Here is a 24,557-nt window from a genome sequence, read left to right as displayed (position 1 = left end):
TTTTAACAAGTCGAGACTGAACACTGTAGCATTTCAGATGGTAGCATTTTTTTCCCCATTGGTTGAATGAAATGTCAACTTAAATAAAGTTTACCGCAAATCTAAGTTTGTCAGATAATTCCATGCAACAAAAAAGTGGTGTCAGGTTGAGGTGAAACCATATTCAACAGCAACTGCTGTGTAGATCAGCCTATAAGCATGAGGAGATATCTGCAGGTCTGAATCCTAAATGAATGGAAAAGATAGGCACTATATGACTAAATTAATTAGATGTGTGCCACCAATGGAAGGCAGGAATATGATACTTCTGACTGATTGAAAGGTGCAAAACAATTCAAACTGACCTGGCATGGCCTGCATCACATGCTCTGGTAGCCTACAACCATACCAGTGAAGTTGAAAATGCTTCAAACATATTGTGAAATTGCTAGACATAGGGGGAAATCAGATAACAGAGGAACCTCTGGTATATCTCATTCTGAATGCATCACAGTGGAACGGACATGTTGAAAATGTCTATTGAAAGAGTTAAATACTTTACTGACACATTTATGAGTAAAAGTATATGATAGTAAACATAGACATGCACAATGTCATTAAGTGAGTAGCCAAGACCATATTGTAGATGCACATCAATGATGCAGAGCGGATGTCACATCCAATAGTGTTCTTATAATTGTCCTTGTTGATAAAACTCTTCCTTGCTTTAGTCTGATTATAACATGTGGTTCTTACCACAGCAGATATAGTATGGGCATAGGCATGCTTGTTGACTGGGTTGTCACACTTGTCGGTAAGTTTGGAGGTTCCTTTCAAACAACCACAGGTATTTATAATCTAAATAATGACAACAAAATAATTAAGTAAAAATCATGAGAGGAATCCCTAAACTCCTACATCCTGGATTCAGGTAAAAAGTAGAGACATGTTGCTATAAAAAAAAAACAGTAAATAAAACAAAATAACAAAAGATGAGCTTTTATCAGTCCTTCAGTCCAGGGTTGGGCCCAATTCAGAATTTTGGAATTGACTCCCATTCAACTCATGAGTTGACATTTTAATTGAATTTAGCCACACTCCACGGGATGTAGAATTAGAGTTTGAGTGACAGGAAGTATAATTTAATTCAGTGCAATTCAAATGAATTCAACTCAGTCATAGAACATGAGTTTCATTGAAGTCACACTTCCAGATACACTACCGTTCAAAAGTTTGTGGTCACTTAGAAATGTCCTTGCTTTTTAAAGAAAAGCACATTTTTTGTCCATTAAAATAACATCAAATTGATCAGAAATACAGTGTCAACATTGTTAATGTTGTAAATGACTATTGTAGCTGAAAACTGCTGATTTTTAATGGAATATCTAAATAGGCGTACAGAGGCCCATTATCAGCAACCATCACTCTTGTGTTCCAATGGCACGTTGTGTTAGCTAATCCAAGTTTATCATTTTAAAAGGCTACTTGATCATTAGAAAACCCTTTTGCAATTATGTTAGCACAGCTGAAAACTGTTGTTCTAATTAAAGAAGCGATACAACTGGCCTTCTTTAGACTAGTTGAGTATCTGGAGAATGAGGATTTGTGAGTTTGATTACAGGCTCAAAAGGGCCAGAAACAAAGACCTTTCTTCTGAAACTCGTCAGTCTATTCTTCTTCTGAGAAATGAAGGTTACTCCATGCAAGAAATTGCCAATAAACTGAAGATCTCATACAACGCTGTAGAATGGAAAGAGGAGTGGGAGGCCCCAGTGCACAACTGAGCAAGAGGAGAAGTACATTAGAGTGTCTAGTTTGAGAAACAAACACCTCAAAAACACCTCAAAACTCAAATGACCAGTCTCAACGTCAACAGTGAAGAGGCGACTCCGGGATACCGGCCTTCTAGGCAGAGTTCCTCTGTCCAGTGCCTGTTCTTTTGCCCGTCTTAATCTTTTCTTTTTATTGGCCAGTCTGAGATATGTATTTTTCTTTGCAACTCTGCCTTTTGAATTTCTTTGAATTTCACTTAATTCAAATGTATTTCCTGTAATTCAAATTGCAATTCTTATCCTGTTTGCTGCTTAAATTCAAATTCAATTCAAGAATAGAAATGTATAAAGTATTCTCAATTAAATTCTGAATTGAGCCCAACACTGATTTACAGTCACCACCAAAATTGTTGACACCCTTAATAAAGATGAGCAAAAATGACAGTATCACATAAATAATACAAATACTGAACAATATTGTATGGCCTATTTGAAAAAATTGGAAAATTATATTTTATAATAATACAATTGCTCAGAGAAAAATATAATCATTTTGTTTAACAAGCTAAAATAATATATATATTGAGATACGTAAAAATGATTGCCACCCATTTCCAATCCACTGTGCACCCTTGCAAGGATAAAGGCACTTATCCTTTTTCTATAAGGTTTTATGAGATTTGAGAACACATTGGGAAGGATCTTAGACCATTCCTCCACACAGAACCTTTCCAGATCCTTGAAATCCTTTGGTCTGTGCTGGGGTTCAAGTCCAGGGCCTGAGATGGCCGTTTCAAAATGTGGATTTTGTTATCAATTAACCATTTCTTTGTGGATTTGTTTTTTCTTTGTGGCCAAGTTTCAGCCTCCTGGCAGAGACAACAAGGGTTCTGGCTAAATGTCCTGGTACTTGGTAGAGTTCATGATGCCGTTGACCTTAACAAGGGCCTCAGGACGAGTGGAAGCGAAACAGCCATATTAAAAAAGATCTACCACCATATTTTACAGCAGGTAAACTAAAAAAAAATTAAAGTCTCTTTTTCAGGACACTGTCTTTCAAAGATAATTCGTAAAAATCCAAATAACTTCACAGATATTCCTTGTAAAGGGTTTAAACACTGTTTCCCATGCTTGTTCAATGAACCATAAACAATTCATGAACATGCACCTGCGAAACGGTCGGTAAGACACTAACAGCTTACAGACGGTAGAAAATTAAGGTCACAGTTATGAAAACTTAGGACACTAAAGAGGCCTTTCTACTAACTCTGAAAAACACCAAAAGAAAGATGCCCAGGGTCCCTGCTCATCTGCGTGAACGAACCTTAGGCATGCTGCATGGAGGCATGAGGACTGTAGATGTGGCCAGGGCAATAAATTGCAATGTCCGTACTGTGATACGCCTAAGACAGCGCTACAGGGAGACAGGACGGACAGCTGATCATCCTCGCAGTGGCAGACCATGTGCAACAACACCTGCACAGGATCGGCACATCCGAACATCACACCTGCGGGACAGGTACAGGATGGCAACAACTGCCCGAGTTACACCAGGAACGCACAATCCCTCCATCAGTGCTCAGACTGTCCACAATAGGCTAAGAGAGGCTGGACTGAGGGCTTGTAGGCAGGTCCTCACCAGACATCCCTGACAACAACGTCGCCTATGGGCACAAACCGTCGCTGGACCAGATAGGAATGGCAAAAAATTATCTTCACTGACGAGTCGCGGTTTTGTCTCACCAGGGGTGAAGGTCGGATTTACATTTATCGTCAAAGGAATGAGCGTTACATCGAGGCCTGTACTCTGGAACAGGATCGATTTGGAGGTGGAGGTTCCGTCATGGTCTGGGGCAGTGTGTCACAGCATCATCGGACTGAGCTTGTTGTCATTGCAGGCAATCTCAACACTGTGCGTTACAGGGAAGACATCCTCCTCCCTCCTGCAGACTCATCGTGACATAATAAATTCTTATTTACAATGACGGCCTACCTCGGCCCAAACCATAACCCGGATGATGCTGGGCCAATTGTTCCACCCTATGGGACTGCCAATCACAGCCGGTTGTGATACAGCTTGGACTCAAACCAGGGTCTGTAGTGATGCCTCTAGCCCTGAGCTGCAATGCCTTAGACCGCTGCGCCACTCGGGGGCCCGGTGATGGATGACAAATGGATTTTACATGTGTGTTATCTCATTTTTACACAGGAAGCCATGGAAGGCCACAATATAGTTCCTTAAACTGAGACTCACATTAAAAAGTAAAATAAGAATCTTTGGGGGTGCCAATAGTTGACACCTATAGTTTTGAGATTTGTTTTGTTTTACTTGTTAAACCAAATCTACTTCTCTGAGCGATTGTATTAGTATAAAATAAAAATAAAAATTGCATACAATATAGTTCAGAATTTGTATTCTTTATTTTATACATTCTTTTTTGCTCATCTTTATCAAGGGTGCCAATAATCTGAGGCTACTGTATCCCTGGTATCTATGAATTCTACACCACCATTCTGTTTCATTAAGAGGAGCATCCCTTTTCCTCAGAACATTGACTAATCATTTAGTGGTCTAACACAAACATTGCTGTCATTCTACAACTAACTCACTCTGGAACCAGCTCCTTATTCTGGAATCAGCCCATCACTATGGAACTAACCTATCATTCTGGATCTAGACCATCAATCTAGCATTTTCCACAGTACCTGGAATCAACTCACCTGACTAGTTAGCACAGTGCCATTTTCTATAAGTTTAAACATCATCTGTTCGACGAGTCAGCCCTGAGCAAAAACCTTTATTCCAGTTCACATGCTGTAATTAAAAGAGTTGACTAGCTGGCTGTGCATGGACAGTTATTGCCACATTTTTGTAATCTCCTTCCTGTATGGGTAAAGTGACTGTCCTCCCACACTCACACCCCATTAGCAAAGGGAACGTTGGCTTCCTGATTGATACTCTCCTTGACGTCTAGGGGGAGTGAGTCAAAGAGGTGGTCCTCCACCACCAGGCAGTTCCTGCGGAGGAGATGACACTGGCCAAGCTGGGCTGGCAGGCGGTCCAGACAGTTTCCCTTAAGCTCCAGGTTTGTTAGCTGCACCAGATTGCTTATCTTCTCTGGAAGGACAGAGATACAGTTGTGTCCCAGACATAGTGTCTTCAATTTGGTGCACTTGAACAGCTGCTTGGGTACCACCTCCACCTTGTTTCCTGTAATGGCAAAGTGCTGGAGGTTCTGCATGAAGCCGATCTCCAGAGGGATCACCACTATGGAGTTGTGGCTAACGTCCAGATACCTCAGCTTCAGCAGGTTAAACAAAGGTACGGGCAGAGATTCAAGTTTGTTGTGCGAAAGGTAGAGGGACTCAAGGTTTTTGACGTGGCTTATGGACAATGGAATGGTGATGATTTTATTGTGCCACAGTTTAAGGCAGATCAGCCTATTGAGGTGCTGGAAGCTGATGACCTCCTCAATGGTGCGAATGTTGTTGGATTTCAGGTCCAGCTCCTGCAGGTTGGTCAAACTAAAAATAGCATGGGGAATCCTCTCCAGTTCACAATTGTGAAGCTCCAGTTCAGCTAGGTTCATCATTTTTTTCAAACTGTTCAGTACCAGGAGTTTAGTACCGTCATTATGTACAACCAGCTTGATCAGGTGTGGAGAGAGATCTGTTATGTTGGTTGGGACCTTCGTCAAGTTGCTTTTTAGATGCAGAATCTTCAGATGTCTCAGGTCTCTGAGAGATTCTAAACCAATCATCTTGTTGTTTTCAGAATTCAGATTCCCGACCAAGTATAGCTCCCTCAGACTTTTCAACAGGTACACCCAGGTGGGGATCTCAGCTACGTCTGTAAACTTGACATGAAGGCACCGGAGGTGGTCACGAAGGAAACTGAACGCGGTCTGCTCAACTTTGGCAGGGCAGTGATAAAAGTGAAGCTCCTGAAGGTTGATCATCTGGGAGATTTTGGCTGTTATCCTGGCCTCTGGGATCAGCTCCAGCTTTAGGATCTCCAAATCCGTCAGATCGAAGACAGCATCTGGCAGACCTGACAGCATGAAGAGATGGAGCTCCAGTTTGTCCTGAGCGTTGCGGGTTACATGCTGTCTCAGTTTCTCAAAGGTCCACTCGTGATTCAAGCTGATCTCTCGCAGTTTATTCTCGCTGACTTCAGAGAGGAAGACGCCAAAACGCTTTGAGTACAGCTGGTCATACTGATCGACCATGTGCAAGAGAAACGCGAAGTCGTTCTTCACGTCAGGAATGTCACTGAAACTACTCTCCTCTCTGACTTTCTCGAAAGAGTACTCCTTGAGAGGTCGTCGAAACAGCCAGAAGAGAGTGTATATACAGATTAGACCATATATACAGACGAGGGAAATATAGCTGACAAGCAGCTTCCTTAACATGAATGCCATGTTATGTGTGCATTGGAATTTAGAGTATCCGGTTAAATGTTTTATGTCAGGCTCACACACATGGTCAAAGTCAATTGAAGCAACAAATGTCATTGTGTAACACAAGATCAAAATGAACTTCACAGTTTTGATCACAGTTTGAGCAACATAGAGCTTGTAGATCAAATCACTGTCTTCCACGTGGGCACGGAACTTCCTAACCTTTTCAAACAAGGCCTTGGCCTGCTCTCCATCTTTCTTGTCCAGTATGGTCATGCATGGCACTTCAATAACAGGCTTATCAGCAGTAAACTTGACCCCAGATTTAGCCAGCATCGGGGTGGACTGGTTAGGACTTCCCTCTTCACTGCTGGTTGAGAAATGTTTTGGTAGGGAATGGGCACCAGTGAGCCTTTGCTTATTCTCCTCCGAGTCCTCACATGCAGTCTCGGACAATGCCTTGGTCGTCCAAGGAGACTCAAAACACTTCCCCAGAATCCCCACAAAATGCTCTATTTTTGAACTAGTCTTTGGATATTTGAACCAAAAGTTACTGCTGACCATGAGGACGATGGTGTGTATGAGAGCAAGGTATGGGAAGTATTTTGAGTACCACGGCAGGGCAACGTGGTAGCACATCTGATTGACAAAAACATACTGCTGAAAGTCCAGGTTTGTCCTGACGCCTGTTGGCGGAGGCTGCTGTCCAACACCACCAAACTGTGTGAAGTGGATGACACTATCCGGTAGATCATTAATCATTAGGGGCGCTGCGGCTAGAGTCACCCTGCTTCCTCCGTTCCCTGACCCTGACCCAGACCCCTCCTCTGGCTGCGGTGTCGTGAAGCTGCTGGGGTCCTCTGGAGTTGGTTCCAGAACGGGAAGGCAAACCACCTGGTCTTTGGTTAATTGCATGGTTCCAGAAAATATGGCCAGCATCAGCATGACGACGCCCAGGTAGTCCATAAATACGTCCCACCATGGTTTCAGGATCCGATAGGTCGGCTGGATGTCATTCAGGGCGGCTACCTCTGTGAGAGTAAACATCACTGCAACAGAAAACAGACATATGAATTAAACAGTGAATTGAAGATGGGGGGGGGACAAACGGCAGTGTCTACCCCAGTACCTTTGTTATTGTTTTTGCTTTGTGGACGAAAGGTTAGGTTCATCAAGCAGCGTGGTAAAAAAAACAGCAGGATTCCAGCACTCCACTTACCAAGACCATTGCCGAATAAGGCACACTGTCACCTGCTTTTATCGTAAGCCCTGAGGTGGTAACACCCAGCACATCACGAAGGGAGTGTATTTCATACCGAACCTCTCCCTTGAGATGACTACATCATGATTTCAATGGTAGAGTTGAACTGCTAGAGGCAAAAAAAGTTATATTTTGTAGTAAATCTATCACTTTGTGGTCAAAATGTACACCAGAATTTACATCTTTCACTATAACTAAGCCTTAAACATTTGATTTCAATGAGAAAAAATATGTTTAATTAAAGTTACTCTTAAAAGTTATGGCCCATGTTATACAAAGAAATTGGCATAGTAGGCAATGTAACCAATTACATCCCTCATTTCAGTTGTATTATAGCACATCCTACAAATTACCAGCAGAGGGTGACCATTTTGAATCCATTTCACATTCACTCAGTTGGTAATACTTACAAATAGGATCCTAACTCTAAAAGTAGCAGAGATCCCACTCTGGAACTTTAATATGATAATGGTTTACTTTGTTTTACCTATTTTCTATTGATATTGTTTTGTATATACAGTGCCTTCGGAAAGTAATCAGACCCCTTGACTTTTTCCACATTTTGTTACATTACAGCCTTGTTCCAAAATGTATTAAATAAAAAGATCCTGAGCAATGTACACACAAAGCATAAACCGTTTATTAGACATTTTTAGAAATGTATAAAAAAATAAAATCAGAAACACCTTATTTGCATAAATATTCAGACCCTTTGCTATGAGCCTCGAAATTGAACTCCGGTGCATCCTGTTTCCATTGATCATCCTTGAGATGTTTTCAAAACTTGATTGGAGTCCACCTGTGGTAAATTCTATTGATTTAACATTATTTGGAAAGGCACACATCTGTCTATATAAGGTCCCACAGTTCAAAAACCAAGCCACGAGGACAAAGGAATTGGCCGTAGAGCTCAAGAAACAGGATTGTGTCGGGGCACAGATCTGTGGAAGTGTACCAAAATAATTCTGACCATTGAAGGTCTGCAAGAACACAGTGGCATATATATTTCTTAAATGGAAGAAGTTTGGAACCACCAAGACTCTTCCTAGAGCTGGCCGCCCGGCAATCGGGGGAGAATGGCCTTGGTCAAGGACGTGACCAAGAGCTCCAGAGATCCTCTGTGGAGATGAGAGAACCTTCCAGAAGAACAACCATCTCTGCAGCACTCCACCAATCAGGCCTTTAAGGTAGAGTGACCAGATGGAAGCCACTCTTCAGTGAAAGTCACGACAGCCAACTTGGAGTTTGTCAAAAGCAACCTAAACAATCTCAGACCATTTGAAACAAGATTCTCTAGTCTGATGAAACCAAGATTGAACTCTTTGGCCTGAATGCCAAGAGTCACGTCTGGAGGAATCCTGGCACCATCCCTACGGTGAAGCATGGTGGTGGCAGCAGCATCATCATGTTGTGGGGATGTTTTTCAGCGGCAGGGACTGGGTGACTAGCCAGGATCGAGGCAAAGATGAACGGAGCAAAGTACAAAGAGATCCTTGATGAAAACCTGCTCCAGATAGCTCAGGACCTCAGATTGGGTATGAAGGTTCATCTTCCAACAGGACAACACAGGAGTGGCTTCAGGACAAGTCTCTGAATGTCCTTGAGTGGGCCAGACAGAGCCCGGCCTTGAACCCGAATGAACATCTCTGGAGAGACCTGAAAATAGCTGTGCAGCAACGCTCCCCATCCAACCTCTACAGAGCTTGAGAGGATCTGCAGAGAATGGGAGAAACTCCACAAATACAGATGAGCCAACTTTTAGCATCATACGCAAGAAGACTCGAGGATGTAATCGCTGCCAAATGTGCTTCAACAAAGTATTGAGTAAAGGGTCAGAATACTTGAATAAAAAAATGAAATATCATTTTTAAATTAGCAAAAATGTCTAAAACCTGTTTTTGCTTTGTCATTATGGTGTAGTGTGTAGACTGATGAGGGAAAATAATAATTTAAACAATAAAGCTGTAACCTAACAAAATGTGGAAAAAGTCAAAGGGTCTGAATACTTTCCGAAGGCACTGTTCCATTCAAATTATGCTGATTCATGACTTAGACAGGTTGATAAAAACTGCCTGCCTGTCTCATCCCGACATGTTCATTACTATGTGACAGCTGTTGATTAAATTTGATAATTGAAACAATAAGGTTTATACAAATCTCCGCTGTTGAAAACTAAATGTTAGTCGAAAAGAAATGTGAGATAATGTCTAGATGCTTTTTAGAGTGGAGATCGAGTTCTTAAATTGCCTTGCTGGGCTGATGAGACAGTGGATTGCGCAGTCAGATGGACCAGAGTAAATAGGTATTTTTACATCATCAATTTAACTTGTGGAATAGACACCGGCTGGAATGAAGTTTTAACCAATCAGCATTCAGGAATAGACCCAACCGTTGTATAAAAAGGCAACTGTTGCACAATCCAGGTGTGCAAAGCTCTTAGAGACTTACCCAAGAAGACTCACAGCTGTAATTGCTGTCAAAGGTAAATGTAAACTCAGCAAAAAAAGAAACACCTCTCACTGTCAACTGCGTTTATTTTCAGCAAACTTAACATGTGTAAATATTTTTATGAACATAACATTCAACAACTGAGACATAAACTGAACAAGTTCCACAGACATGTGACTAACAGAAATTGAATCATGTGTCCCTGAACAAAGGGGGGGGGGGGGTCAAAATCAAAAGCAACAGTCAGTATCTTGTGTGGCCACCAGCTGCATTAAGTACTGCAGTGCATCTCCTCCTCAGGGACTGCACCAGATTTGCCAGTTCTTGCTGTGAGATGTTACCCCACTCTTCCACCAAGGCACCTGCAAGTTCCCGGACATTTCTGGGGGGGAATGGCCCTAACCCTCATCCTCCGATTCAACAGGTCCCAGATGTGCTCAATGGGATTGAAATCCGGGCTATTCACTGGCCATGGTAGAACATTGACATTACTGTCTTGCAGGAAATCACGCACAGATCAAGCAGTATGGTTGGTGGCATTGTCATGCTGGAGGGTCATGTCAGGACGAGCCTACAGGAAGGGTACCACATGAGGGAGGAGGATGTCTTCCATGTAACGCACAGCGTTGAGATTGCCTGCAGTGACAACAAGCTCAGTCCGATGATGCTGTGACACACCGCCTCAGACCATAACGGACCCTCCACCTCCAAATCGATCCCGCGCCAGAGTACAGGCCTCGGTGTAACACTCATTCCTTCGAAGATAAACGTGAATCCGACCTTCACCCCTGGTGAGACAAAACCGCGACTCGTCAGTGAAGAGCACTTTTTGCCAGTCCTATCTGGTCCAGCGACGGTGGGTTTGTGCCCATAGGTGACGTTGTTGCCGGTGATGTCTGGTGAGGACCTGCCTTTATAACAGGCCTACAAGCCCTCAGTCCAGCCTCTCTCAGCCTATTGCGGACAGTCTGAGCACTAATTGAGGGATTGTGCATCCCTGGTGTAACTCGCGCAGTTGTTGTTGCCATCCTGTACCCGTTATGCAGGTGTGATGTTCGGATGTACCGATCCTGTGCAGGTGTTGTTACACATGGTCTGCCACTGCGAGGACAATCAGCTGTCCGTCCTGTCTCCCTGTAGCGCTGTCTTAGGCGTCTCGCAGTATGGACATATGGCCACATCTGCAGTCCTCATGCCTCCTTGCAGCATGCCTAAGGTACGTTCACGCAGATGAGCAGGGACCCTGGGCATCTTTCTTTTGGTGTTTTTCCAGCACATTGTAACAACTTTTTACCATTTGTGGGTAGGCTATTTAGGAGACACCCTTTTCCATTAAAACAAATGAATGAGCTAGAACTGATATAAACGGTGACAAAGCATTGGAAAAGGACTTTAGGCACACTAGAGCTCTTTAGATCAAACCACCTCTGAGTGAATTTAAGTAAACGGCATTGAAATGTTGACTTTTCTTATGGATAACCGTGTCAAGCGAAGGGTTTTACTCATGCTCAGTTCTAGGGTCTGGAGCGCTGTGCAAGTGGAAATTTGAAATGGAAGTTAAGGAACTCCCTTGTGTGCTTCTCTTAAATGTGAAAAAGTCCCCAATTAAAATGTATTTAAAATGTGGAGAATGATAGGCTACATTTGCATTTGTTGGCCATCAAAGGCTATTCATGTATATGCCATTGTAAGCTACTGTTGCCTACCATATGATACAGTACAATAAATATGTTGAAATGTTGATATCGCTGGAGTCATTGCAAATCAATTTGTGCCACTCATGTTGCCTACCAGGAGCTGGCAAACAGATGTAATAAATAGCCTTTAACTCAGTTTTTAGTTGTAGTCTTGTGATATTATGTAATTGTTAATGGCCATGTTTAGTTAATTAAACTGGAAGTTATCAATTGTGATCATGGTCACAGCTCTATCGCAAATGTATCATTCTCCACATTTAATGTCAGTTTCATTGTGGACTTTTCCCTGAAATTAGATGTTGGCCTTTCAGGGGCTATAGCCTACCTGCATCTAGCTCAGCAAACCTTGGCAAAGTTGAATTGCAATTATAAACCCAGATTTTTGCCAATAGCCTATGCCTATTGTACTAACAATGACATTTCGTAAACAGGCCATTTATAACGGTTTGTAGTCTTAACATCTGCCGCACAATTGCCAGAAAATAGCCTAGCATTCGTTTTTTGAAGTTCGTCCAAGTGTTTCTTGCAGAGATTGAGATCCTCTGTCCAACTTTCATCATTCAAACTCTCCTGTCGGAATTATCTATAGTTATGCACATGCACAAACAGGATTTATTCACAATTATAAACTGGGTGGTTTGATCCCTGAATGCTAATTGGTTAAAAGCCATGGTATATGGTAACATGGGAATGACAAAAAAAACAACACTTTTACCCTTTTAATTACACTGTTAACCAGTTTATAATAGCAATACGGCTCCTCATGTTTTTGTGGTATATTGGCCATATACCACACCTCCTAGGGCCTTATTGTTTAATCATAGCAGTCAAAACAAGTTAAATCGACATCCATTGATGGAAAATGATCTGGAATAGTTTAATAAGGGCAATTTATATTTTCTCTTGAAACATATTCTTAAACTTGCAAGAATTATTATTTTGATGGAAAACCAAATTTTTCTTCCTAGCCTTAATCGTTAAAAATGAAGTAGACATTCCTTAATTCGCTCGTTAAAGGTATGGAAAAAAGGTACACATGGATAAATGTTGTAACTCTCTGCGCTGAAAACATTTTTTGGGACTGGTTTTCAGAGTCATTGGCTAGAGATTTTAGCTCGACCTGGCAACACTGCCCACAATCAAAATAAACCATGTTTGTGGTAGCTAGATGCCCTTGTAGGCTTCTGTATTCAAACTGATGGACCACATTCAAATGCTGTAGGCTCGTCAGAGATTAAAAATATACCTGGTTTACACTGTCATATCACAGTCAAGGCTAAAAACTGCGTAATCTACACATCAACTACGCTATAGTTTATATGGACCTTATATTATGAACAGTTTCGGCTACTACTGTGTTCCAAAAATGATTAAGTAGCCTACACGTCATATGAAATTGCATAGGCTACCCACCACCTCCTAGATTGAACATAGGCTAGTGTCATATTAAAAAGATGAGAACACAGCGTGATAAAGAACTCCCTGTTTTATATAGTAGGTCAAACTGGATTTGCTATCCCACAACATCATCGGCTGCGCACTGGCACGGGATGCACATGAATGGGCTCTAAATGTGACACAGCATTTCTGCTCGGAAAAGTCTCTACTGGATCCTCGAGACGTCTAACTCTGACGTCACCCAATTGACGTTGCAATTTAACACGGTAGGGGTTATGGTTAGGATATGAGTTCAGGCCTGGATTTAGTAGGCTATAAAAAAACAAAAAATGTATAGGCTACAGTAGGCCTAGCCTACTCTTGATTTCTGGACAGCGTGTTAACGTTACATATTGAAATGTAACACGGCCTAGCCTTCTCTATAGCAGCCTTATTGTAGCCTCTTCCAGTACGAGTTTTCTTAATAAGTGGGTACACATTATTTTGTGACAACATATATACATATGGTGCCGCTATTTATACAGAAAGGCATTGCATAATATTCTTGGCGGCGGTTTCTGAGACGAGATAGGCTACGCATACGCACCTTCAATTAATTTATGGGTCCCGTTGCCTCGATACTTCAGCCGAAAAATGATAATTATTGGTACGTCCCATGATTCGATAAGGTAAACAAAGACGAAATGCTTAACATCTAGTCAACCGTACTGCTGAACAGACACTAAGCTGATTAGAAAATTGCTTTGGTTCTGCTTCCTCCATAGCGACATGCTGCGGCCATGAAGGTTGGTTGCAGCATGGGACACAGAGTGCACAGGAAATAAATATTTAATGTATCCTAAGCTAGTCCAATAGCTTTACCGAACCATCTTTGGTATTACTGTATCAACCAATCATGTCTCAAAAACAAGACAAGTCTCAACTCTGCTGCCTGGCGTGAAGTGTAAACCAAAGCCTGTAGGGCACACACACACACAATCTATACAATATCCTTATGCAAAACCACCCATTGACTGTAAACAAATTATAAAAGCTTGGTTGTATTACATTGTCATAACTAACATATCTATGATTTTTAAAAAAATACAGAAAAGCTATTGCTGCATTATTTATGTTTTGGTTTGATAGGAGATTTTGTTAACTATATATTTTAGTCCTACATAGGGAAAGTAGTTTACTCCACTGGATTATTTTGGTACACCACTCAAAATAAAAAAAAAGTGCATTTCTGGCACCCTCCACAGATCCACATATCCAGCAGCCTAATCAGCTACGATCAGTCCATGACAAGCAGTGACATTTCAAAGCATTTTTTTCTTACATCAGTTTCATGTTATAATGAATGACGGTGACCTCTGAAACAGCTCTCTAAAAGTGGAAACAGAGAAATGGCATACATACTGTAACAGATCACAGCAGCTGTGCTTTACTTGCTGTGTAATCTCGTGTCCTCATGACAGACTAAACATTTGATTCCTGGAGCCAATACTGGCTGTATATTCTTAGGTACTGTCAGACATTGCCCCATCAACACATCATGTTGGTGTCAATATTTAACTTGTCATTTTGAAAAAAACATATTCAAAAGGAGGGCTTTGAAATTATTAAAATATATGTCAGGGGACTGGAATTCTGTGCTTCTCAAAATTTGCAAGGGGTGGTTCTTAAGAAGACATTTCCATTTCTTATAAAATTGATAAAGTACATTAGCTATCTATTCTGTGGATGATGATCCTAAATACTGTGTCTATGTGCCATTCAGAATGTCATTGTGTTCTCTGTAAAATGCCCTTCATAGAACAAGCCCTGTATTTGTGGGCCAAACAAATGCTACATAACACAAATATAGCCGTCGTCTTGGACTGGGCAGCTTGCCAGGAACATGGAACAGAGATGTTGGAGCACTTCTGTTGAATAAACAAAGGCCAAAGTTACAAATTATTTTATGTTGGATGATCATTAAAACTATTCAGTATAATGATGGTCCTATTTATTTCTGTTAGTTGCGGTAGCCATGTAGCCACTGCACCTCCGATCAGTTCTTTGTCTACTCCATCATGTCTGAGGGGCTCTGACTTAAAATAGTCAGTCTTGTCAATGATATGTCTATGGTCTTGTCAGATGAGGCTGATCAAATAGCCCTAGATAGTGACTACACAGTAACACAGCGGTAGAAATAGAATCTAGTAATTCTATACTTATGACCACATCTCCTCCAGTGAATTACAGCCACGTCTTTCACCTGCCCTAACTAAGGTCACCTTGACTTATCTCCAGTATCAGGCACAAGGGCACACCAACATGCCTATCACCAAGGAGAGGAGGCATGAGAGATTGGGAAGATCTCAATTGCATACTCCTCGTGTCCTCACTCTTCTCAAAACCATTGAAGGAGAAGGTCAGAGGGGCGGGACCTCTGACTTTCTCATCCAATGAGTTTTGAGAAGGCAGCAAGGAGATAGGCTGTCTGGAGAATGCAATTGAGATCTTCCCATGGAGTGTGGGTGATAAACAGGTAACTGCCAAAATAGTGGAAACACTTGATTAAATCAGGGATACATAGTATATTGAAAGCAAGTGCTTCCACACAAGTGTGGTTCCTGAGTTAATTAAGCAATTTCCAATGTAAATCCCAACAAGTAGGCTACCATTGTCAGATCGTGCAATGCGCGTTCAAATGCATTTTTACCTGGCCAAATGATTAGATCACCTGCAAAAAATATATACAGTACCAGTCATAAGTTTGGACACACCTACTCATTCAAGGGCTTTTCTTATTTTTTTTTACTATTTTCTACATTGTAGAATAATAGTGAAGACATCAAAACTTAAAAAAAAAAATAACACATGGAGCCATGTAGCAACCAAAACAGTATTAAATCAAAATACATTGTATATTTGAGATTCTGCAAAGTAGCCACTCTTTGCCTTGATGACAGCTTTGCACCCTCTTGGCATTCTCTCAACCAGCTTCACCTGGAATGCTTTTCCAACAGTCTTGAAGTAGTTCCCACATATGCTGAGCACTTGTTGGCTGCTTTTCCATCACTCGGTCCAACTCATTCCAATTAAGTTGAGGTCGGGTGATTGTGGAGGCAAGGCCATCTGATGCAGCACTCCATCACTCTCCTTCTTGGTCAAATAGCCCTTACACATCCTGGAGGTGGGTTTTGGATCATTGTCCTGTTGAAAATTAAATGATAGTGGGACTAAGCAGCGCAAACAAGATGGGATAGCATATCGCTGCAGAATGCTATTCTAGCCATGCTGGTTAAGTGTGCATTGAATTCTAAATAAATCAGTATCACCAGCAAAGCACCCCCACACCATCACACCTCCTTCATGCTTCACGGTGGGAACCACACATGCGGAGAACATCCATTCACCTACTCCATGTCTCACAAAGACACAGTGGTTGGAAACAAAAATCTCAAATTTGGACTCATCAGACCAAAGGACAGATTTCCACCGGTCTAATGTCCATTGCTCGTGTTTTTTGGCCCAAGCAAGTCTCTTCTTATCATTGGTGTCCTTTAGTGGTTACTTTGCAGCAATTTGACCATGAAGGCCTGATTCATGCAGTCTCCTTCGTACAGTTGATAGTGAGATGCGTCTGTTACTTAAACTCTGTGAAGCATTTATTTGGGCTGGTAACTAATGACCGTATCCTCTTGCAGCAGAGGTAACCCTGGGTCTTCCTTTCCTGTGGCGCTCCTCATGAGCCAGTTTTATCATAGCGCTTGATGGTTTTTGCGACTGCATTTGAAGAAACTTTAAAATTCTTGAAATGTTCCAGAGTGAATGACCTTCAGGTCTTAAAGTAATGATGGACTATCATTTCTCTTTGCTGATTTGAGCTGTTCTTGCCATAATATGGACTTGGTCTTTTACCAAATAGGGCCATCTTCTTTTTTATACCACCCCTACCTTGTCACAACACAACATTTGGCTCAAACACATTAAGGAAATAAATTCCACAAATTAACAAGGCACACCTGTTAATTTAAATGCATTCCAGGTAACTTCCTCATGAATCTGGTTGAGAGAATGGTAAGAGTGTCCAAAGCTGTCATCAAGGCAAAGGGTGGCTCGTTGAAGAATCTCAAATATAAAATATATTTTTGATTTAACACTTTTTTGGTTGCTACATGACTCCATGTATGGTATTTTTTAGTTTTGATGTCTTCACTATTATTCTACATTGTAGAAAATAGTAAAAAATTAATAAAAAAGTATGAATAAGTAAGTGTGTCCAAACTTTTGACTGGTACTGCATATTTTTAAGTCACTGCAAAAAGGAGAGTGGACCTGAATTTACGCGCTCTCCCCACTTTTTGTTCCTGTAGTGAGGATTATTTAGTAATTTATCTGCATATGTATTTATTTTATTTATTTCACCAGGTAGGCTAGTTGAGAACAAGTTCTCATTTGCAACTGCGACCTGGCCAAGATAAAGCAAAGCAGTTTGACATGTACAACACAGTTACACATGGAATAAACAAACATACAATCAATAATACAGTTGAAAAATCTATATACAGCATGTGCAAATGAGGGAGGATAAGAGAGGTAAGGCAATAAATAGGCCATGGTAGCAAAGTAATTACAATATAGCAATTAAACAAAACAATGGAATGGTAGGATGGGAAGAAGATGAATGTGCTAATTGAGATACTGGGGTGCAAAGGCGCAAGATAAATAAAAAATACACTATGGGGATGAGGAAGATTGGATGGGCTAATTACAGATGAGCTATGTACAGGTGCAGTGATCTGTGAGCTGCTCTGGACAGCTGGTGCTTAAAGCTAGTGAGGGAGGTAAGAGTCTCCAGCTTCAGAGATTTTTGCAGTTCGTTCCAGTCATTGGCAGCAGAGAACTGGAAGGAGAGGCGGCCAAAAGAAGAATTGGCTTTGGGGGTGACCAGTGAGATATACCTGCTGGAGCGCTTGCTACGGGTGGGTGCTGCTATGGTGACGTGGGGCTTTACCTAGCATAGACTTGTCAATGAGCTGGAGCCAGTGGGTTTGGCGACGAGTATGAAGCGAGGGCCAACCAACGAGATCATACAGGTCGCAGTGGTGGGTAGTTTATGGGGCTTTGGTGACAAAATGGATGGCACTGTAATAGACTGCCTCCAATTTGTTGAATAGAGTGTTGGAGGCTATTTTGTAAATGACATCGCCGAAGTCGAGGATTGGTCGGATGGTAAGTTTTACGAGGGTATGTTTGGCAGCATGAGTGACGGATGCTTTGTTGCATAGCGAAGAAGGTACGGTGAGATTCAAAATGGTCGGTAATCTGTTTGTTAACTTGGCTTTTAAAGACCTTAGAAAGGCAGGGTAGAATAGATATAAGTCTGTAGCAGTTTGGGCCTAGAGTGTCTCCCCCTTTGAAGAGGGGGATGACTGCGGCAGCTTTCCAATCTATGGAAATTTCAGATGATAAGAAAGAGGTTGAACAGGCTAGTAATAGGGGTTGCAATAATTTCGGCAGATATTTTTAGAAAGAGAGGGTCAAGATTGCATATGTGGGAGGTGGAACAACATTGTTGGTTAAGGCATATTGAGCAGGGCTATAGGCTCTACAGTGAAATAAGACTAATCACTAACCAGGACAGTAATGGACAAGGCATATTGAAATTATGGAGAGGCATGCATAGCCAAGCGATTGTATGGGTCTAGTGAGTGGTTGGGCTGGCTGGGGACACAGCGATTCAGACAGTTAGCAGGCTAGCAAGCTATCAGTTAGCAGGCCGGGGCTAGCAAGCTATCAGTTAGCAGGCCGGGGCTAGCAAGCTAGCATAAGGGCCTTAGAGGGACGTCGCGATGGGGGAAAAGTCTGTTTTTGCCTTCTCGTGCGGTGACGTCAATAGACCAGTCATGGAATTAGTAATGTTCCAAGTAGCAGAGAGGTCCAAGTACAATTGGCAAAATGGGTATAGTGGTCCAAGAAACTGGCTGGTGGATCAGCTAACAGTCCAATATGCTATAGATACAGTAGCTAGCAGGCCGCGGTTAGCAGAATGGGCCTTCGGGGGACATTGTGCCTGAGGGGCCTGTTGGGACCCTCGGGCAGATTATGTCGGTATTCCAGTCGTGAAGGATTGGCGGGGTTCCGTGCCCCGTACCGGCAGTAGAAGGGCTCTGGATATTGTAGCCGAGGAGTGGGATTCAGGAGTAGCCCAGGAGCCCTAGCCGGGAGATGGGTCTAGCATGGGCTAGCCCCAGGTTAGTTGGTGCTTGCTCCGGGATGGAAACGTTAGCCAGGACTAGTCAACCCGGGTTGCTGTTAGCTAGCTGCCATGATCCAGATGAAAGGGTTCAGAGTCTGCGGTAGGAATCCGGGGATATGGAGAGAAAAATAGGTCCGGTATGCTCTGAATTGAAATGCGTTATATGAACTGGCGAGAGCTTTCCGAGCTGAAGGTTAGCTGACTGATAGCTGATAGCTAGTTAGCGAGCTTCAGTTTAGATATTCCAGTTCGGAGGTAAATAGAAATACTTTAGAAAAATAACTGATCCACACCACATTGGGTGAGGCAGGTTGCAGGAGAGTATTTTGAAGTTGAGGTTCAGGAAAAATATTAAAAAGAATGCTAAGAAAAATATATATACATGGGACGAGACAAGACGTCTGACTGCTACGCCATCTTGGATATAATCAATGCTTTGAGCTCAAAAAGCAATAGTAACCGTATGCAAATCAGGAAGCCAAATGAAGGGCTCTTTCACCAATTAGATTCCCTACATTTGCCCCCAAAAAATCCATTCTAAAACAGCCTTTTTTTTTGCAAACGACCGGTAACTACAAAACACCAAATTATGGAATTTTTCTTGGAAAACTGTGTCACATCCCTCCAATGGAGTTCCAGACACATGTACATCAAATAAAAATGTATTTGTCACATACACATGGTTAGCAGATGTTAATGCGAGTGTAGCGAAATGCTTGTGCTTCTAGTTCCGACAATGCAGTAATAACCAACGAGTAATCTAACCTAACAATTCCACAACTACTACCTTACAAAACAAGTGTAAAGGGATGAAGAATATGTACATAAAGATAAAAATAAAGATAAAGATATATGAATGAGTGATGGTACAGAACGGCATAGGCAAGATGCAGTAGATGGTATCGAGAACAGTATATACATATGAGATGAGTAATGTAGGGTATGTAAACATAAAAGTTGCATTGTTTGAAGTGGCTAGTGATTTTTTTTTTTACATACATTTCCATTATTAAAGTGAGCTGGAGTTGAGTCAGTATGTTGGCAGCAGCCACTCAATGTTAGTGGTGGCTGTTTAACAGTCTGATGGCCTTGAGATAGCTGTTTTTCAGTCTCTCGGTCCCTGCTTTGATGCACCTGTACTGACCTCGCCTTCTGGATGGTAGCGGGGTGAACAGGCAGTGGCTCGGGTGGTTGTTGTCCTTGATGATCTTTATGGCCTTCCTGTGACATCAGGTGGTGTAGGTGTCCTGGAGGGCAGGTAGTTTTCCCCCGGTGATGCGTTGTGCAGACCTCACTACCCTCTGAAGAGACTTACGGTTGTGGGTGGAGCAGTTGCCGTACCAGGCGGTGACACAACCCGACAGGATGCTCTTGATTGTGCATCTGTAGAAGTTTGTTAGTGCTTTTGGTGACAAGTCGAATTTCTTCAGCCTCTTGAGGTTGAAGGCTGCTGCGCCTTCTTCACAACGCTGTCTGTGTGGGTGGACAAATTCAGTTTGTCCGTGATGTGTACGCCGAGGGACTTAAAACTTACTACCCTCTCCACTACTGTCCCGTCAATGTGGATAGGGGGGGTGCTCCCTCTGCTGTTTCCTGAAGTCCACAATCATCTCCTTTGTTTTGTTGATGTTGAGTGAGGTTATTTTCCTGACACCACACTCAGAGGGCCCTCACCTCCTCCCTGTAGGCCGTCTCGTCGTTGTTGGTAATCAAGTCTACCACTGTAGTGTCGTCCGCAAACTTGATGATTGGGTGAACAGGGAGTACAGGAGAGGACTCAGAACGCACCCTTGTGGGACCCCAGTGTTGAGGATCAGCGGGGTGGAGATGTTACCTACCCTCACCACCTGGGGGCGGCCCGTCAGGAAGTCCAGTACCCAGTTGCACAGGGCTGGGTCGAGACCCAGGGTCTCGAGCTTGATAACGAGTTGAGGGTACTATGGTGTTAAATGCTGAGCTGTAGTCGATGAACAGCATTCTCACATAGGTATTCCTCTTGTCCAGATGGGTTATGGCAGTGTGCAGTGTGGTTGCGTCGTCTGTGGCCCTATTGGGGCGGTAAGCAAATTGGAGTGGGTCTAGGGTGTCAGGTAGGGTGGAGGTGATATGGTCCTTGACTAGTCTCTCAAAGAACTTCATGATGACGGAAGTGAGTGTTATGGGGCGGTAGTCGTTTAGCTCAGTTACCTTAGCATTCTTGGGAACAGGAACAATGGTGGCCCTCTTGAAGCATGTGGGAATAGCAGACTGGGATAAGGAGTGATTGAATATGTCCGTAAACACACCAGCCAGCTGGTCTGCGCATGCTCTGAGGACGCGGCTGGGGATGGCGTCTGGGCCTGCAGCCTTGCGAGGGTTAACACATTTAAATGTTTTACTCACATCGGCTGCAGTGAAGGAGGTTTTCGGTTTTCCGCAGGTTTTGGTAGCGGGCCGTGTCAGTGGCACTGTATTGTCCTCAAAGCGAGCAAAGAAGTTATTTAGTTTGTCTTGGAGCAAGACATCCTGGTCCGCGACGGGGGCTGTTTTTCTTCATGTAATCCGTGATTGACTGTAGACCCTGCCACATACCTCTTGTGTCTGAGCCATTGAATTGCAACTTTACTTTGTCTCTATACTGACGCTTAGCTTGTTTGATTGCCTTGCGGAGGGAATAGCTACACTGTTTGTATTCGGTCATGTTTCCGGTCACCTTGCCCTGGTTAAAAGCAGTGGTTCACGCTTTCAGTTTCGCGCGAATGGTGCCATCAATCCACAGTTTCTGGTTTGGGAATGTTTTATTCGTTGCTCTGGGTACGACATCGCCGATTAACTTTCTAATGAACTCGCTCACCGAATCAGCGTATTCGCCAATGTTGTTGTTGGACGCAATGCGGAACCTATCCCAATCCACGTGATCGAAGCAGTCTTGAAGCGTGGAATCAGATTGGTCGGACCAGCATTGAACAGACCTGAGCACGGGAGCTTCTTGTTTTAGTTTCTGTCTGTAGGCCCGGGGGAGGGCCTTATATGCGTTGCGGAAGTTAGAACCACAATGATCCAGGGTTTAACAATTTATGATACAATTTAGGGAGTCTTGTTTTCAGATTATCCTTGTTAAAATCCCCATCTACAATGAATGCAGCCTCAGGATATGTGGTTTCCAGTTTACATAGTCAAATTAAGTTCGATGTGGACCATCGATGTGTCTGCTTGGGGGGGAATATATACGGCTGTGATTATAATCTAAGAGAAAACCCTTGGTAGATAATGCGGTCGACATTTGATTGTGAGGAATTCAGGTGAACAGAAGGACTTGAGTTCCTGTATGTTGTTATGATCACACCACGTCTCGTTAATCATAAGGCATACCCCCCGCCCCTCTTCTTACCAGAAAGATGCTGGTTTCTGTCGGCGCAATGCGTGAAGAAACGAGCTGGCTGCACCGACTCCGATAGCGTCTCTCGAGTGAGCCATGTTTCCGTGAAGCAAAGAACGTTAGTTTCTGATGTCTCTCTGGAATGCTACCCTGGCTCTGATTTCATCAACCTTGTTGTCAAGAGACTAGACATTGGCGAGTAGTATGCTACGGAGTGGTGCGCGATGTGCCCGTCTCCGGAGCCTGACCAGAAGACCGCTTCATTTGCCCCTTTTACGGCGACGTTGTTTAGGTTTGCCGGCTGGGATCTGATCATTGTCCTGGGTGGAAGGCAAAACACAGGACCCGCCTCGGGAAAGTCGTATTCCTGGTCGTAATGATTGTGAGTTGACGTTGCTCTTATATTCAGTAGTTCCTTCCGACTGTATGTAATGAAACCTAAGATTACCTGGGGTACCAATGTAATAAATAACACGTAAAAAAAAACAAAATAGAATATATGCCAAGGTGCATTGAAGCAGTTCTGGTTCAAGGTGGCCCAACTCCCTATAAAGACACTGTTGGTGTTTATTTGGCCAGTTACCTGTATATGGTTAGCATCCCAAATGGAACACTATTCCCTACATAGTGCTCTGGTCAAAAATAGTGCACTATGGGCCCAGGTAAAACTAGTGCACAATATAGGAAATTTGCGACACACAGTGGTTCATGACAGACAGCTCAATTCAAGGTGAGGAGAACGTATACCCTGACAGGTTGCTGAGAAGTGAGAGACATTGACTGTACAGTATTAGCCTCTGTCACAAGCTTTAACCTCACAGCAAAGCTTGGGCATCCAAGGCTAGTAAAGCATAGACCAAAGTCTGCCCCGTTGATCTAAACAAGTAGGATAGACTATAGTTTCCATCTATCACTTGAACATGGCTTTATTCAAAGCACATCACTGCCACCTAGGGTAAAACTTTGATTCCACATACCATAACAGTTTATTTTATTTTCTCTGAGGTAAACAGAACTGCAACTGTACATGAAATGGGATGCAACACACTGTACAGGTATAGGATAAGACAGACTACAAAATGTCTCTTAAAGCAGCTGGTTGTTTTTATTCATCAAGAACCAAACACAGCAAATACGATCTGTTAAAATAACTGTTAAAAAATAACTGTTAAAAAATAACAATATATATATATATATATATACACCTTTTAATTATCTTTACTCACCAGATGTATTCATTTGGGGGGGAGGGGGGGGGGTACTATTTCGCATTAGACTATAAAGCCCTACATAAATGTAGATACGGTACTGTTTTTATACATTAAGATAGCAGCTGACCCTGGCACCTTTGCAGTGATCTACAGCTCTGATAGACATTGCAGTGTAAGGCGTGGACTTTTTTTTACCTCTCTGAGGACCAAAAAGTTTAAATCTGTCTATAAGGCATGTGCAAAGTGTTTTGTGAATTGTAATAAAGATACATTACTTACAACTTGGCTGGTATTTTTTTTAGCTTGTGTAAGCTGTTGACTAACTGAAACAAGCTAGCCTTCCTGATAAATATAGTATTGCCACAGGCTATTGACAGAACAGCTACAGCTGAGTGAGTCCACACTGTTCTATAAATAACTTTCAACATGATATATAGACTACCTGAGTAGAGAACAGTGGATCAGATTCAATATTTATTTTTTTGTGTTTCTATAATGTAAAAAGGTAACAGTCATGGGTTGAAATGGTTAAACATGACCTGATCAAATGTTGTTTGAGCTTAAAAGGAGCAATCTGCAGTTCAAACCAAGTGGCCAGCCGCCACTGATTTGGTAAACAGCAGAGGGATGGAGAATGCAAACACTCAAACTCAAGGACCGAGGATTAGCCCATTCAAATAAATAGTAAATGTTAAACATTATACTGTCTTTCACAAAGCTGTCTGCCACTTGAGGGGATTTTTGCCCAAATGCTCCGTCTAAACGCAAATACACCTCGCACACGATACCATTTTGAAAACA

General features: G+C 42.5%; 1 protein-coding gene across 1 annotated transcript; it reads right to left on the bottom strand.

The window, feature by feature from the left end:
* Positions 1–4,153: 4,153 nt before the first annotated feature.
* LOC110521708 (volume-regulated anion channel subunit LRRC8D-like) lies at positions 4,154–14,810 on the bottom strand. The gene is made up of 2 exons (XM_021599500.2): positions 13,542–14,810; positions 4,154–7,200 (listed from the first exon to the last, which is right to left on the bottom strand). The coding sequence occupies exon 2, from the start codon at positions 7,196–7,198 to the stop codon at positions 4,667–4,669; it is 2,532 nt and encodes an 843-aa protein (XP_021455175.1). The 5' UTR covers positions 7,199–7,200; positions 13,542–14,810; the 3' UTR covers positions 4,154–4,666.
* Positions 14,811–24,557: the final 9,747 nt, after the last annotated feature.

This window comes from Oncorhynchus mykiss, chromosome 30 (assembly GCF_013265735.2).
Source record: "Oncorhynchus mykiss isolate Arlee chromosome 30, USDA_OmykA_1.1, whole genome shotgun sequence".
Lineage (NCBI taxonomy): Eukaryota > Metazoa > Chordata > Actinopteri > Salmoniformes > Salmonidae > Oncorhynchus > Oncorhynchus mykiss.
This window is presented reverse-complemented; position numbering and strand designations above follow the sequence as displayed.